The sequence below is a fragment of the Phalacrocorax aristotelis genome, chromosome 3 (assembly GCF_949628215.1).
Source record: "Phalacrocorax aristotelis chromosome 3, bGulAri2.1, whole genome shotgun sequence".
NCBI classification, from domain to species: domain Eukaryota; kingdom Metazoa; phylum Chordata; class Aves; order Suliformes; family Phalacrocoracidae; genus Phalacrocorax; species Phalacrocorax aristotelis.
In genome coordinates this window covers 98,775,892-98,793,773 of record NC_134278.1, presented here as the reverse complement: position 1 = coordinate 98,793,773, position 17,882 = coordinate 98,775,892, and the positions used below count along the sequence as shown (strand labels likewise).

Here is a 17,882-nt window from a genome sequence, read left to right as displayed (position 1 = left end):
TCCCACCATGCGTTTCAAGGAAAAAGCACATTCCTTTCATCTTGTTTTAGTGGATATAAACTTAACAGACTGCAGATCTGAGAAACCCAATTCAATAAAAACAAAACACATGCAGTTTTGCAGGAGAGGGGGGGAAAAACAGTCATGACAGATGCTAGTCACTTCCCTTACGCTCTTCTGGCAGGAACTTAAAATAATCTCTATAATGTCCTCTCTACTGAGTTAATAAACAGATATATGATCCAGGTGATAAGAAGCATCCATTCAGCTGCATATCACAACATGATACAACAGATTGGAATAGAAAGAATAGAAAGGCAGGCAGGACTTCATAAACACCTTGCAGCAGCTGGATATTTCCACAGATGACAACAGCTACCAACTCAGTGTTCATTTGACTCTGAGATGGAGAAACCACGGTTGAGGAGAGTCAGTGTCCGAGGTTAGCCTTACCTAGGTGTGCAATGAATGCTTCCAGCACTTTCACAGCTGCGGTATAAATCCCTGCATGCTTTGAGTTCAGGTTGTCAGTGACTGCTGCTACCAGAGGGACCAGCACTGGGTGTAAGACATCTCTGAGCATGGGCGTCATCAAAGCCAGCGCCTCCAGTGCCTGCTGGTTCACTTTCTTGTTGCAATCCTGAAGTCTCAGGACAAAAACATCAAAAATCTGTTAAGAAAACAAACAACATGAAAGCTGGATTAAAATGTCTTTGTTTCAAGAAGGGATATAGAAACAAGAACCCAGCAATGCAAAAGATGAATGTGATCCTTTCTGTCAGGTCAGAGCTTGTTAGCACAATTTGACTGTTTTCCTGTGGGCTACTCACTGTAGTGGTTGCACAGCCTCATCTGGTTGAAAAGATTTTCATATTTTATTAAGAAGTTTGGGTGGGGACAGTATAGTTCATATGGTGTTTTTACCTATAAATCATTAAATTAATCCCATTTTAATAATGTAAAATAGTATCTTTGGCATAGAAGTATGAAAAGGGGTATTTACAATGCCCATTTTTTCCATGAAGTTCTCTCAGGTACAGAGGCTAGTTTTGATTTTGCCAAAACTGCGGCTCAATGAGATCAAAGTTTGTTTTATCTGTCTCAGAACCTGCGTCTGGAGGAGTGCAGGGGTCTGATAAACTCTTCAGGATCCAGACCATTTGTGTGGCTAACAGGTAGACTTCTGAAGTTTAATGTGCTCTGCAGTTCTCGTTAGAGCAGGTTCAGTTCCTTGACAGCCACATTATCAGGCACCATTTTCTGGAAAAGTGGAAAAAGCAGCTTCTGGAAGGAGAAGGAAGAGAAGAACTGTCTCTAGCTATTTTCCTCCTCTTTCCAAAAAGAAAAAAAGACCGCCAGGAATGGTGAGAACAGCCTTTCCCAAGCAGGAAAAGGATGCGGATGGAAGTGAATAGGCAGAGTTGTATCTGTGCAAGGCGAGATGAAGTTTACAGGAACATCCTTTGAAAAAAAAAAAAAGAAAAAAAAAATCTGTTTTTAAGTCAACCCAGCCTGCCTTATACTTCTCTCTCCCATCCCAACCCATTTTTCTTTCAGAGAATAAATGCCAAGCTTTCAGTGGCTGGATTTCCTTTATTTCAATCTAATTGGTAGCAGGAGACAGCAGAAGTTACGGCAACAGTAAATTCTGTCATCACCTCATGATGCACCAGTAGGCACCTGCCAGAGAAATACATCTGAACTGAACTTGCCCTGAAGCCTGGAGTTGAATTAAATTATCTTGGGTAAGAAGGGACCGGCCTGTCCCAAACAACTAGTATGTAGTGCCAAGACACACTGAATGGATTTTACTGGTAGAGGCTTGGGAAGAGAGAAATAGAGATGCCCTACATACCTGGATAATATTAGTGGAGATGAAATGGGGGCTGCTTTTGCAGTGGTCTAGGAGGAACACCACTCCCTGTATTCGTGTCTGGAAATCTTTAGCTGTCAGGAGCCTGATAAGCTCTTTGAGCTGCTCAGTCTCTTCCGCAGTCCGAAATGACACACAATGGATTGTCTCATGGGGTAAAACATGTACATCAGAGCCAGACCTCAAACTGGAAAATAAAACCAAGGTAAGACCTTTTGGTGATAGTATCTTCAGCTAATTGTGAGGAAAACATCTTAAGGAGACTTCCTAATAATGTGATTTCAGCTAGGTCCTGATCTGAAAAGCACCTTTGATCTGATGACAATCATTACAGGAGACAATCTGCAAGTAACATTATCACTAGTGCTTACTTAGGAAGACCAAGGCACAGAGGATGGGATTCATCTCATTTATCTTCAGGTTTCTTCCCAGGTACTTATCTAGCATCCCTTTGTGGGGAAGAATAGGCACTACTTCAAAGTTTAAATGCCTCATCTTATGGGAGGAGTCTGTATTACAAGGAAATTAATTACTCTGGAGAAGTGCCTCCACAACAGGTATGGGAGTCTGGAGATGCATCTGAACAGATGAACCCTACCCAGAGAGATTAAGTGGCATATCTGAAAGGATCCAGAGGATCAGTAACAGAGATAAAAACAGAAGCCAGCCATCCCACTAATGTGCTCACATTATTGCTTCCCTAGGAACTGCATCCACAGCTTAACAAACCCAATGGAAACAGTTCTCTTGGATCAACATCTCTGTGCCATGACCATGGGGAGATCCTTATTATGTTAGTGAGGTGTGTAGTCACCTTCCTGCCACCACTGAGCACAACTGAGCTAAATAAATCCACTCTGTTATCAGAGGAGAACAGGTACAAGTAGCTCTCCCACCGGCATGGGGACACAGCAAGGACCAAATTCCTATCTTGAATGCTGATTGCAGCACATGGGAAAAAACATGCTGTCCATCAACCAACCAGTAATAGGTCTGAATGACATGAATAGCTACAGAAAAAGTCTGCGTTGAGACATCTGTCAACCAGAACTGCTCATTAATTGTCTTCCTGGTACTGTCTGAGGGTCAGAAAACAATGATTTAGCCAGGCCAAACCACATGCATGAAAAGTAATAATTTTGGGAATGGCATCTTGGTTCTAGACTGGGACTTCTCATCAAACCACCCATCTGAAAAAGACTCCACTCAAATAAGAACACTATGATTGAAATTACTTGTCCCAGATCAAACAGCAGAGACGCAACCCTCCCACAACACTGTCCTCACCACTGCACTGGATCTTCTGAGCTGCACCCAGTGGTTGTCTCTTCCTCTCTTTGTGGAAAACCCTCCAGAGAACCTGTGTTCAGCCTAATGCAGAAGTAGACATTTTTTCTCATAGAAGATTTGTGGGGCAAGGAAAGAATTTCGGTCACAGCTCATCTCCACCAGAAAGATTTACTGAGGAAGAGACATGTAAAGTTTGTCATGTGCTTTGTCAGATACAACAGAAGCACTCCATACCCGCTATTAGTAGTCAGGTTGTCCTGGGGCATTGTCAAGCCACTGTTCCTAGGCTTTCTGTGGTCCTTGGCAGATGGAGGTCCATATTTATGGTCATCTATTCCCTACACGAATATATATATATAAAAAACCCATGAATCTATAGAAGATAAAAGAGGGAATTACTTGTTTAAAACACAAGTTAAAACCAGGATCACTACCATGAAGAAAGGCTTAGGAAAACATGCATTAACTTAGAGAGGGAGGCAGGCCAGAGATTCAGTGTAATGTCTACGATTTGTTTTCAATAACCCAAGGCAGGTTATAGGTGCTACCATAATGGGCAGCAGTATGAAATCGTGAATTCATTAATCTTGAGGACAAATGGGAATAATGCAAACTGGTAGGGAACAAGACTTCTTAAAGGGAATAGTGGCAAACTTTTAGACTCTTTGCAGGTTGGCCCATGGTGTTGGGAGATTATTTGGTTCACACACACTGTCCCTATTCCTGCACAAAGGCACATTCCTTTCTAGGATGTAAATGGAGAGGAATGAAAAAAAAATAGGGATGATTTTCCACTGCATGCTGAATTCACAAAGCCTATTCCAGCTCCACAGTGCATGACAGCAGGGCAGTATTCCCAGAATACAGACAATAAGTGTACTAATTATGATTGCCTTGTGCATCTTTTGTATATTTTGAAATTTTCTTGGCACTAGTACTTCCTTCATCTGTTGCAAAGACTCTATTATCTTCTGAAGCACTAGTCTCACTTCCTTGCTTTATTAGGGTGTGGTGGCAGTGTTGGGGTTTTATGCTTGAAGGTAAAACCATTTTCTCCTACTTCCCTTTCATATATTCAAAATACACCCATATTTCTAACCATACTAGTTCCTTCACTGTCTGCAGATAAACAGGCTAAGGATCAACAGTTCATTCCCAGGAGCAAAATGATTCAGTGGAAGAATGAGATAAAGAAAGATTGGGTATGTTTAATCTCATATTAGCAACCTCAGTACTTGCATAAAGGAGACTTTTCTCCTGCCAAGCACTTACTTTCTGCTTAATTGTTGCCATAACATCTTCCAAGTCACGTGAGGGGGCTGACTGTTTCAAATACTTATCAAATTTTCGATGACTCATCAGTATCTTCAGCATCTTCCGTCCATAACACCTAACACAGGAAAGAGAGAAATTACTGTTTTTTCTATAGACTATTACTGTCTCTTCTCCCTAGCCTTTTGAATAAACAAAGGAAAAGCATTAATAAAATAAGTTCATATTTTAAACTTTTCAAGTGTAACACCTTCATGAGAAGGTATTACCTATTCAGCAGAGAGAGAAACCTCCACTTATTGTCACAGTACAACGCTGCCAACTGTACACAAGAAACAAGAAGAAAACACAGGGCAACAAGAAAATACAATTTCACTCTGAAATTGTGGTTATGCTTCTCTGGGATGGCAGGATCCCATGGGACAGCGAAGCACATCTCCTGCTTTGCTGTCATGGCTAACTGCAGTGTTTTGCTGCCATTGCACAATAATTTACCTTTCTTTAACTGGCAGAGAAGCTAGGACAAATCACCTCATGCTTACTCTTTATTATTCTATACTACATGTACGCTCATGGCAGGTAATTGCTCGTGTGTTCGTGCCATCTATTAATGGGAATTTAAATTAATAATCAAAGTAACTTTTTTGGTTGGTTGGTTGGTTGGTTTTGCTACTATGAAACTACAGGTATATTCAAGAGGAAATTTGGAGGCTGTTCAGCCACAGACAACAATATACAATGATGTAAAGAAAAATTTGTGACTATCCCAGGCAACTAAATCTGCAGAAGAGGTTTAGAAAGTCTGAATACATTGGTTAAAAACAGCTGGAATTTTTCTAGGACAGTCTTAACCTTACCAGAAATAAATGCTTGGGATCCTTCAGTGATGAACAGCAGCCAATGCTTCAGCTTTGCATTGCACACATAGGCCAAACAAAATTGTTTGACTGACTAATCTGAGCTCAGCTGATCTGAATAAAGAATCATTCAAGTCACAGGAATTTGGCACTAATCCTTCTTGCTGGACAACCTCACATTACCCAGTAGAGTCATTTCCCCAGACAACATTATCCACACTGTGAAGTAACTTTCTTCTTATTTACTTTACTTTCCACCCTTTTGTGGTTTTATCATTTATAGCCAGACATCAATCAGTTTTCAAACTTTAGGAGGTGAAATAAAGATCATCACCTTGTATCCTGATGACAGTCCTGAGCAAGCTTCACCAGCTTGCACACCAGCAGCTCTGTACTATCACGTGTGCCTGAGAGGAGCTTGTCAGCTCCAATTTGCTTCATTGCAGTCAGTAGGTGTTCGGCCGCACACTTCCGCACCAGGGCATTGCGGTGCCTGGAAACAAGAGGACAAACCCTGGGGCAAAGGGAAAAGCAGGGCCAGAAGCACAGGCCTCAGTCATAGCATGCTCCCTGTCATTGCCAGGGGAAAGAGACCTGTGTTCTTGCTGCAGTTTTAGCCACCCGTAGAAGATCCTGTCCTCAGATAAACACAAAGTTGGCATTGTACAGAAGGGCTTCCTGCAAGGAAGAGGGAGGAATTCAATCTCCCTAGACTCTTTGATACTCAACTTCTTTCCTGAAATTAACTCTGAGAAAGTGGGAAAGATAATTTATGCTGACTCATAAGAGAGCTCCCACTATACAGGCAGAGCTGCAACAGGACTGGGGCTTGTCCCACCTGTTTATCTCCAAATCTGCAGACCCTTGAAAAAAGTCAAATGGGGGGAAAAACTCTGTGGGGTGTGAAGCTGCAGAATACCCAGCAATGCAGCCAGTTTGTTCTTTGAGGCTTGGCAAGAGGTACGTTTTAGCGTTTTACCCTTTTCAAAGGCTGCGGAGTGTAGCAGACATTTTAGCCAGGTTGTGCCTTTTTGAAACTATCAGGCACAGCACTAGTATTTTAAGGCAGCATTTGCTTCAGCTATCCTATGGGAGTCGGCCTGTGAAGGTGCCTGTTAAGTGACTCACCATCTCAAGGCTAACACGCAGCGTCAATCTGAATCAAAAGTGGAGCTCTAAGGACATGACAGTCAGACAGCCTCCTCTCGGAAGGAGCTGTGCCTGCTGAGCAGGCTGTGCAGCACCCAGCGGGTTCTTCCCTGTGTGCTCCATGTCCCATCAATTAGCCTCCTTATTTCTCTAAAGTTAATGGCATAATGATGATGCATGTTTTTTCCAGCACCTCTGTGGTTAGTGTTGTGAAATATCAAAGGGCGCTCACCGCTGGAATTACCATTGTCCCTCTTCCTGCAAAGCCACAAGGCTGTGTCTATGCTGTGTCCACCCTTTGCAGGGACTTTCACTTCCCTGTCATTTACCATATCTAGGCAGCGCTGGCAGACTGTGAGAAATGGGCTGCAGTAGGGCAGAAGTAGATGACAAGAGGAAGGGAGCAAGGCTGATCAGAGAATCTAATCACCAAGTGCACACAAGATGCAGAAGAAAGGACCCTTCCCTCCCATCATTGCCCTTCTGCCTCCCATCCCTTCCCCCTACCCACACAATTTAAGGTGAAGGATACCACTAAGAGAAGAATGACATACTGGATTCCACTAGCCATGAGAGCAGTCATTGCTCGTGCAGGAGTCACACTCTGCACCATGATCCCCAGGGATCGATTGGCTGCTTTCTGAATGAACTCGCTGGAGTCCCCCATCTTCTGGAGCAAGACCCGAACAACCTCATCCACCTCGTGGTCCATGTGATTCTTCACGGTCCTGAAGAGCTCTCCAAGAGTGCTGATGGCAAAGCGAGACACCTTCGAGCGGAGGTTGTTCACCTGGTGAAGTCATAAGGGGAAATGTAAGAACCACCTTGTAAAGAAAATCAGTTCCCCATGACAAACATCCCAGGACAAAAGAAGGCTTCTTACTGTGTGCAGTAATACTGGTATAATACCCATTATACAATACAGTTTTAATGAGACTGCAGGCCTAAAAAGTATTGTTTCACCTAGAACAAAGTGTGCTACTTAGCCTATAACGTACACTGCTTTGATTTTAGGCCCTTCTATTGAAAACAAACAAAAAAAATTAAAACAACGGCTGTTTTTAAACTATGAAGCCACAATTCATAAAGAGAAGATAGAGGAAAAGTAGTAGTTTCCTCCAGTTAAAAATTGCAGCACTGACAGTTTGAACACTCAACAAGGAAACAGAAAATACGGGCTTAAGTCTACAGACTAATTCACAGCAGGGACTTGAGTCCATCTGCTGCTCTGTCTACTAAGAAGAACCCTAGCTGTTGGACTCAAGGCACTGAAGGATCCTGGAGATCACATGTAGTTACAGCTGTGATCAGTGGGGTTTTACAGCATTCACTGCGGCTCTGGAGTGATCCCTGCTTCCAAAAGGCCCTCCCCCAGGGGTAAGGAAGAAGCATCTGAGAGTCATGTGCTTCATTTGAAAGATACTTTGGACAGGCCAGTGGTCCTTTCTGCTAGATTTAGTTGTGCCTGCTAGTAAAAATGAAAAACATAAGTGCTAGAAGTGCTTGTGAAAGCAAAACCTGGGACTGGACTGAAATGAAAGCTGAAAGATGTCTCTGCACATGAGTATGTAGAACAAAAAGGAAGACATTTCCTCAGAAATGTAAAAGTGATATAAAATCAGATGAGCTAAGCTGAAAGGACTTTTTCCTCTAACCCTGATCTCAGAGTGGGAGAATCTGAGTCCTGCATATCTAAACAGAAAGTTTTGAAGAGTCCAACAACACAAGGGGCATTCAAGCCTCCGACATCATTAAATATTGGATAGAAGGACTGATTTTCATGGAAATTATTTAAGTCTTACTGTCTTCTGTGAGCAAAGGAAAATTTAATATATTCGACAATCATGTATTAAGAGTACAAGGCAGCTGGCTCAGGCCACAGGCAAGTGCCAAGTTGGAAATATAGCCACAGATTTTATTAAGGAGCTTAGGCTGAGACCTCTCTGTTAAATGAGAGATGAGACAGTGAAGCTGTGCATGACTGCCCTGCAAACCCCACAGCCAGGATGTTCCACGCACCCAGTGCCTGCAGTGCAAAATTCCACTGGTGCACAGAGGCAACAGATCAGTGGAAAGGGCAAATTAGCATAAAGCATGCAAAAGGGAGAAGGAGAAGACATAATCAGGAAACACTGGAAAGTAAATACCTGCAGTCAATCCCCCAAGATGCTGAGGAGGAGGAGGAGGAAGCTGGGAGGCAAAAGCTGCAGTGTTTAATTACAGCTTGGGCAGAGATTTGGGCTGTGGCAAATCACCTGTTTAGTGACTGAGATTCTGCATTTGTATATTGCATTATAATGACACCTAGCTCAAAGAGGAGAGAGACAGATGCCCTACATACTAGTAAATATAGCTACATGTACAGAGAGATCATATAGATAGGTGACATAGCTATTAGAAAGATGAGGTCTAGAAATAGTAATCAAGGCAGACACTGAGCACACATGTAAATGAACAAGAACGTATCTATTCTATGTACATAGGTACATGAGATGCAATTAAACACAATGTTCTTACCTCTTTGCAAACTGCCAGGGAAACGTCATGACGTCGGCAGAGAAGGACTTGTAAATGGCAGATAGCCAGGCGTCTGATGCTGAAGAGCGCCTTCGCCTTCTGCTGCCTGAAAGGCAATTACCAAAATGATTGATTTTTCTCACCACCCAAGAACTAGGCAGCACCCTCGGAAATTACCAGGGTGTCTGCTCAATCAAAGGGAGGTGCTTCTCATACAGCACTTAATTGTGGAACTCGTTTATGCGGTCAAAAGCATACAGAAATCCAAAATGCAAATAGATGTTTTCAGAGTGAATGTGTTAATTTGTGGCCATTAAACAAGACAGCCTTTCCAAAATCCTTGGCACAAAAGTCCCTATGTCACTGCTTCTTAGAAGCCGTGACACTGTACCATGTTTCTGTTTCTTGCACCCTCTCTGGACCCTGTCCCCGAGATACAGTCCTGCCTGGCTATTACTGGGGCATTTTCCCTCCTCACCATCCCCAGAAGGCAGTTCAGGAGTGAGAGTCTGCAGTGCCACTCCATAGCTGAGTTTGCACTCTGCAATCTAGTTCTATGTCCCCTCCCCATCCCCCCAAAAAAGCAGTATGTCCTAAAAGATTCCACACCTGGGAAAGAATAGCCAAAATGCGGGATTTTCCAGAAAATCCCTACTTAAAATAACAACTACAACAGCACAATGTTATTTAAAAGTAGCAAAACCACACATCTTTTAGCCCTTTCTTTGTGAAGGACATGACCTACATGAAGGCACATGATGCAGTCCCTGGTTCACCAGGGCTGCAGGGCAAGACTGGGGACCCATGCCCACTAGGGCTCCTGAGTGTAACCTGGACCCCTCACACCCGCAGCAGCTCTCTGCACCTCACAGGGCACCAAACAGTAACAGGGAAGAGAGGGAGCAAAACAAAGTGAAAGTACAAGTAAGATTTTTTTCATGGTTATCCCACTGTGAATGGAGCCCTAGTGAGTGTATGCTGACAACCAATATCACCTGAAATTTGTAGTCTCCTCCTGGCTGTGTCTAATTTCAGGACACACTGTGGTTATCAACAAAACATCTTCAGCCCATATTAAGCAGTGAGGAGGAAAAAGTTTAATTCTAAAAGTGCAAGATTCCTAAAGGATTCTTTTTTTATTTTCCTTGTCTTCTGCCATGAGCCCTTCAGGAGAAATGACAGGCTGAACAACTGCATTGCATCTCAGTCCATTTCTCAGAAACAGGAACTCCATGTAGGTGGTGCTGGGACTCGTGCAGCAGGTCACAGGGAAGCCCTGTCTCCTGCTGCTGCAAGCAAGAGGATCAGAGGTAAATCCTTACTCAATCCCACCTGGGCCAGTGACCTGAGGCCCCCAAATCTCTAAACTCAAGACTGCTTCCATCCTGCTTCTGGCTTCAGCCAGCAAATCATCTTGTTCCACAACTTACTCTCTTCCCTGAAGATTTCATTTGCAGCTACATGGAGCAGAAGGCAAAGCTATGAAGCAACATGAACCTGCTGTAGCACTGCTACTGACCATGGCAAATAAAAGGCTGCCCTCACATCTTTACACTGTCATTGCTCTGGAGTGGTTTCACTGGTTCCCTTTGGACATCTGGGCTATCTGGGCTCAGAGGCACTAGAAAAAAAATGTTTCTAACTTGGCTTTACACTAAGAGGGAGACAAAGTGAACAGGGTGCTTTCTTACCAGTCATCACTGCTGAGCCATGTGAGTGCGTTGAGCAGCCCCTGCTGTGGGTTAGGGAAGGGTCTGACTTCCTGGGTGTCCCCACACTCTGTCTCATCTCCCCACTCCAGGAAGTCCAGACCAATGGTCGGCAGTGAATTTGCTGTAAGGACAGGATCAGATAGCAGCATTGCATACCCCAGAGCAAGACACTCCACCACTGAGCAGACTGCAACCCACTCTCCCAGCCAAGATTACATATGGGTGTGAACTGGCATTGGTTCAGAGACTTCCCTGCTGAGCCCAGCACCCAGCTATCTCCCAGTCACCCCCAGATGGGCATCAGCTCCTTGTGTATACCTGAAAATTGCACACACAGAGACAGCTCCCAAGCCTATATAGGTACCACAGCCAGCTTGCAGATTTATAGTACCACAGAGCTCACACTCATGGGTAGCCAGTGCCACCCAGCAAGGCTTACTACCCTGGGAGTAAGCTCCTGAAATGTCCACATAGCGCTCTGTACCACCTCCCTGTTACCTGGAGCACTGGGGACAGAGGCACACTGTAACTTTCCAAGGAAACAATCCCAGCTGCCTACAGGGAGCACCAAGCCTGAACAACTGAGTCCTGCTGGGCTTGAGCAAATCCCTAAGGAGCAACCACCGGGGAACAGTGATACCTGACCCTCTAAATCTGACAATGCCTCTGTTTCCATTTACTTCAAGTATTCTAGACAGCAGGCAGCTGAGTGTACATACATTTTAGCATACTCTTGGGAAAGTAGTAGTTTATGGATTTTGCTATTTTCCAAGTGTTATGAATATTTACTATTTCAGAGGTACCCACTGGCTATATTTTGAAGATGCTGAGGTGAAATTTATTTGTCATCAAATGTACTTGTTTGCAAACTGTGCAATGCCTAAGCTTTCTCTTGTGGAAAAATACAATTTCTATTCTAGGTAGTTGTGACAAAAGTGCCTTCCAAATGCGAACTGAGAATAAAAATATGTAAATATAGATGCAAATTGTTGGCAAAAACACTCTCTTGATGATAAATATACAAGGTATAAGAAAATTCAGATGACAAATGCATTTGTTATGAAGCCTATTTTTCATCAAAAGCACCGTAGGTCAAAAATTTCATGTCTTGCACTCAAAAGCTCATTTTCTAAAGTGTAGATGAAAATATCTGAGTTGTCTAAAAGTATTGAGTATAAATATTGCACAGATCTAGATGAACTGCTATGAACTCTGTAGGGTTTTTATGCTACCTTGCATGTTCTACAAAGTATGGAGTATGGAAGAACTGTAAAGTCAAAATATTAGATGGGCACTAATTTGAATGTCACTGATATCACTGTCAATGACATCAGTGATTCCACTGCACAAGTATGTAGATATACACATCCATATTCAATATGAATGAAGCATTCTGGTCAATTTTGAAAATCAGAGTAGCATCACTAGGAAAGACAATGCAAAGTATAATTTCTAGCTCCCTTTTTCTTAAGTCACACTACTCTGGGTCATAACACAAGGTAGGCTACCCACAAAGGAAAGATGAGAATCACTATGGATTCACTAGCTGTTGTATGTTTCTCGCAGGTAGCAAGCAGCCTGGGAGTACCAGGCAGCCTCTCCTGTATGTCATCTGCTACACACAGCCACCATATTTGAGTGAGGTGACAGAAAAGGCACTGCTTGTTCCCAGTTTGCACCACAGGTGGTAGGATGAGAGAGGCTAGAAGCCACTGAGCACTTCTAGGTCCAACAGCGTGATTGTACCAAGTCACTAATTTCTATGCAGAGAAAACCCTTGCTGTGATAGCAGAAAAGCTGGCTGGAGAGCCAGACAGCAGCACAGGCAGAGGGCCGAGGCAATGGGTGGCTAACTGATCATGGTGGTACACATATGTTGACAGTGAGCACACCCTGCCAGGCTGCACTGGAGCTCAGCCCTGCAGTTACAGCTGCCTCCTGGGACCAGTATTATATTTTAGACTATCAGTATGGGCAAAAGCTAGAGCTTAAACCTTTACCACTAGTTTATTCAGCTCAACTTTCCAATGGATCTGTAAGAACCAACTGCTCCAGTATCACCAAGCTAGAGTGGGTCCAAAGCATGTTTGGTCTCAATCCTCAGGACAGGCTTTGGGCCCAAGATCCTACTTGTGGTTGAGGAATGAGGCAGTTTGTGCTCCTTGTACAAGGAAAGAGCTGGTGCAGGGGCTGGAGCAGAGTGGGCTTACCTGAGGAGCTGCGCGGGAAGCTGCCACCCTGGCTGATGATGGGGATGCTGGGCAGTGAGGGCCTGCTGTCCCGCTTCCTCAGGGCAGTACCAGCACGCTCTCTGCGTATATTGCTCATGTTATGGGAAACGGAAACTGTCCCATTGATAGGCGGTAGAACAAAGCCTGCAGAGACCAAAAAGGACCTTGTAAGTGGAGAGTGCTGGACAGGCTTGGAAAGGGATAGAAATCTTGTTGGAACTGGATAACATCCCTTTGTTGTCCCAGACAAATCCAAGCGTAACAGTCGCACACTAACGTGGGACAGTGATCACAGAATCATAGAATAGTTTGGGTTGGAAGAGACCTTTAAAGGGACCTAGTCCAAACCCTGCAATGAGCAGGGACGTCTTCAACTAGATCAGGTTGCTCAGAGCCCTGTCCAACCTGACCTTGAATACCTCCAATGATGGGGCATCGACAGCTTCTCTGGGCAACCTATTCCAGTGTTTCACCACCCTCATCATAAAAAACTTCATCCTTACACCTAGTCTAAATCTACCCTCTTTTAGTTTAAAACCAAATGCAGTCATGGTTTCCCTAAGAAATGAGAGGAAAACTCATACCACTTTTCTTTTGCTTTCCTGTTTCAGAGGCTGGATAGGAAAGTTACATTTCTGGGGCTCTGACCTCAGCACTCCTCACCAGTACTTCACAAAACAATAGCAAGAAAAGAGCAGATAACTGACCGATGCCCTTGGGCTGAGTGCTGACTCTTAAGTTCCCTGCTGCTGCACTCATGACAGTATGTGCAGCAGTACAGTCAGAGCCTGTCAGCTTCAATTAAGTCAGTAACGCTGCTTGCTTGGGTGGTTAAAGCATAAATGCTGGCTCAGGGCTCCAGCACAGCTCTGCAGTGTGAGCTCCTCAGCAGGGAGTGGTGTGAGCAGGATAATCTGTCCTATCATGTGAGCAAGATCTTTTGTGCTTTAATTAGAAATAGTTTAATTTTGTTTCTTCGAGGTTACACCTTGGTTGAAAAGCATTCTTTTGGACTCACTCATTCACCTTTCCTGGAGGCTACTCTCAATTAAAGAGTTTGAAGACCCAGTGTAGTTTGCAAGACAGAATTATCTAGTCTGAAAGACTTTATAGGAGAATGGGAGAAGGTGATATTCTGTGACTGACTCAGTGTGTGCCACAAGCAAGACACTTCATGCCTCTGTATTTTTCTTTTGAAAACAGAAATAAAACCTATTCTAACTTCCACTCAGATACAAGTGTAACAGCCTTCCAGTCTGATTTCACAGACATTTGCAACACTATGCAAATAGCAAGCAAGTGAACAAAAAGGCCCACAACTATAGCAACCACTTACTTTCTTTGGTTGCATCCTCAGGGTCACCACTGTGTCTAGTGAGGTACAAAGACTTTTCTCTCTCTTTCTCCCTCTCTCTACGCAGAAGTGCCAACTCTCTCATTCGCTTCTGGTGTATTTTCTTCTGAGCTGATTTTGACAAGATAATATGGATCTAGATGCAATGGAAATACATCATGGAGCGTAGAGAAAGATACGCAAACCATATACAACACCTCATCAGGAACACAGTGGTAGAGTGTCACCTTCTTTAATGCAGCTCCGTATACATCCCAATAGTTTCAGAGGAATTCCTCCTTTCCTCACCTTGGCATACAGTTACACCCAGTGATGTGTAACACTTCATTGCCATAACCTTCTGCTAGTCCAAGATATGGTTTCTCAATCTATGTCAGGAAGCCCTGCATGAGCCAAGAGAGTCATCGGAGTGTTCCAAGACTTATTAAGAGCTCAAATTACCAGTGAACAGGCAGTTCAGTTCCTACAGGCCAAGGCAGGGGAATAAAAACCATCTGCAATAACCAGCAATGAGAGGTAATTTGCTGTTTCTTAACACTCACAGCCAGTAATTGCAGCTACTTCTCTCTTCCTTGCTTCTGAAGGACTCAGCTGCTCTTTGAGAACACAGGAGTCCAAAAAAGGAGTCATGTGAAAACAAGTTGGAGAAACATTGATGCAGAATAGAGAAATTGAGAATGAGAGGGTTGTGAGATACAGCAAGAAAGGTAACCAAGGAAAAGCAAGCTTTCCCATTTTATTTTGCAGCCTTGCTTACACTCAACATTATAATATTTGCTCGTGTGCTTCTGAGAATGCACTTTGCACATGTTCACCTATGTGTAACTTGCTCTGCCATTCAGATCTGCTCTAAACTGGCCTTCATACATAAAGAATGCTTCTTGCACAACCTTAGCATATTCTCCCAACCAGTGACTTCTGCACAAGTGAAAATACTCAAGCAATTGCTCTGTAGCTATCAAATGTATTCCCAAGAGAATCCACTCCCCAGGAGAAGACGACTATGATTTTTAGTGACAATTTGTTCTAAGCACTGAAAGGAAGCCTACTAACACCTGTCCTTAGCCCTTACCCTTCCATTGCTGTCCTTCAAGTCGTCATCACTCAGAAGGGGAGGGTTCACGGGATAGTCCATCTTGTTGGCCTGGCTGAGAGGGAAGCCTGTTAGCTGGGGCACACGTTCACATAAATGTCCAGCAGGCTTCATGCCTCCAAAAGCACGATGCTGGAGAAGAGGCAAGACGGGCTGCACACTCTGGAGCTCTGATAAGACACAGATATAGACTGTGTATGAGAACAGCAAGGAACATATCACCTCTCCAAACAGACGGGGTACTACCGTATTGCACTAGCAGAAATGACATTACTTTGTTGGCCATCAGACCCAAACTTACTGCATGATAAAGGCCTCAGCCCTTGGTTTCTTGGGAGCAGCTGTGTTTAATAGAGAAGAGCAGAGAGATTGAGATAGCCCTTGCCAAAAAGATTCTTATCTGTTCCTATCCATTTTGCTTTTAGTAAACATCCTATTTTTCCCAGTTACTAAAAGAACTAGATTTTAATAGCTATATGCCTTTGTAGAGGTAAGAATCAACACTTCCTCCTCTTTGCTGGAATATTTTAGAGGTCATTTAATGAAAAGCTTCGGATTTCTTGTGTTCTTGAAGTAGAGATTAATTTTCCCCAAGGAGTTTCATTCTAAATTGTAGCAGATCAGCCCACTTTCTGGGAAGCCTGACTAAAGGTTGATTTTTCTTAATGGGAACAGCACAGTGCAGGTCATTCTGAAATACTCTCCAGCAGAGCTGTTAGAACTCAGAGAACTAATCATTCCTTACATGGCTTCACAGATGACAAAATCATGTGATAGCCAAGTAAAAATGTAATAACTTTCTTAAATCAGGATTTTTTTTCCCCAGTGGAATGGTCAAGTCAAAAATAAGAGAGACAAACATGGTTTAATGATGTAGCTCATTTTTAGTCCAGACTGTATCCAGCAAAAATGTCACCTTACTTACTCAGCAATACTTCTCCCTAGTTGCGTTCAGCTTCCTACCTGCATACCAGCAATAAAGGAATCATTCCTATGGGGCATGCCCATTATTTGGCAGAGCTAACACTGAGCTGAGGGACTAGCGGATCTTATCCTTTTTTCTGCATCAGCAAAAATTATTTGTTAAATTCTCTTCTTTCCGATCGATACAAACGCACAGATGGCAAAGGGACAGCAACAGTGTCATTCAGGTTTTCAAATTAGAAGTGTTGGCTGACACAGGTGCACCAGACACTGCATTTTTTCTTGCAGAACTCTTATTGCTAGTGATAATGCAAGGCAGGGATGGGGGAGAAGCCAGTAGGCGTCTCCTACCCCAGCCTCAGTTTGCAATACTGACAAATGCAGATAGAGTAGGGGAAGAGATTTGTAATCATAAACCTAGCACATGTGGTTTGAGGTAAATGAGTTGTACAAAGCAAACCTCAGTTCGCTACTCAGTATTTAATTTAGTCTTGTGCTTTAAGAGGACAGAAAGCTCAGATCCTGCATAGGCTGGATCCTTCGTTAAGTCTCTTTCTCTGTAAATGGAAAATTCACAAGGACTTCCTATCACATGAGGTTTCACTGTTTCTCCCAGTGCAAAAATAGGCAATGTTGATGAATCTACTTCAGATCTCAAAGGGTTCAGTTCAGAAACTGCTCCAAGGGAAAGTTTTCTCCTTCAAGTGTAGCAGGAAGGAGTGGGAACATTTCTCATTTCGTGTGAAACGCCTCACTTTTCTCTAACCTTTGTAACATTAGAGAGCTTGCAGGGAGATAAAAAGGTATGAGTGTGAGGTAGAGGAACACTTTCTATTCCTCCTGTGCATTTCTGGGGCCCCAAGGTACCTCTCCAGCTCCTGCCATACATAATCTGATGCTGGAATCATTTTCACTGGATCACCAGAGCACATCTCCCAGTGACTGGGCTCTGAGGGAGCCATGTGAGCACATCAAGAAATCAAAAAAAATTACAGTATGGTTTTCAACAGAACTATCATGGTGCCACACATGGGTCAGAAGTCCCATGGTTACTTTAGGATAGCCTTGCCTTGCGTACCTACCTAGATATTGAAGAGTTGCATCTTCACTTCCGCTACCTGATCTTGGCCTTAAAAAAAATGAGGACAAAAGAATATATGAGGAGATAGAAAAAGAAGGGAGGGTAGTATTAAGGGAGGAAATCTTTCTTAGCGTGGTTATTCTTATGAAGGAGGAAATGCAGCCCATAAAACCAACAATACACAAAGCTGATTAATTGCCATTAAACTTTCAGTTGCTGGAGTCACACAGAGCTCATCAAGCTCCAGCTGAAACACAGGAGTAATTCTTCAATTTGGGCCTTAACTATTAAATTCTGCTGTCTCTCCTTTTGGAGCTAAGTGGTTCTCACCATTACATACACCCTTTCTGAAGCAGCAAGAAATGTTAAGCCAGCCATAAGTCTGTATTGAGGGGAGCAACCTTTACACTGCTGCAGAAGCCTAATTTGCCTGGTCATGACTTCAGCTGATGACAGTATCTTGTTACACATGGTAATACCACTGCTGCCTCCTGATAATGTTTTTACACCTCCCTGCTCTTTCAAGAAG

The 17,882-nt window shown here is 43.4% G+C and overlaps 1 protein-coding gene across 1 annotated transcript in view; it reads right to left on the bottom strand.

Annotated features, from left to right (window-relative positions):
* Positions 1–17,882, bottom strand: part of TOGARAM2 (TOG array regulator of axonemal microtubules 2) — a 41,736-nt gene that overhangs the window by 9,020 nt on the left and 14,834 nt on the right. The window contains 12 exon segments of the mRNA XM_075089793.1: positions 454–670; positions 1,856–2,060; positions 3,398–3,501; positions 4,436–4,553; positions 5,627–5,785; positions 6,996–7,231; positions 8,959–9,064; positions 10,650–10,791; positions 12,881–13,045; positions 14,238–14,391; positions 15,328–15,518; positions 17,355–17,401. Coding sequence (XP_074945894.1) covers positions 454–670; positions 1,856–2,060; positions 3,398–3,501; positions 4,436–4,553; positions 5,627–5,785; positions 6,996–7,231; positions 8,959–9,064; positions 10,650–10,791; positions 12,881–13,045; positions 14,238–14,391; positions 15,328–15,518; positions 17,355–17,401 — 1,844 coding nt within the window.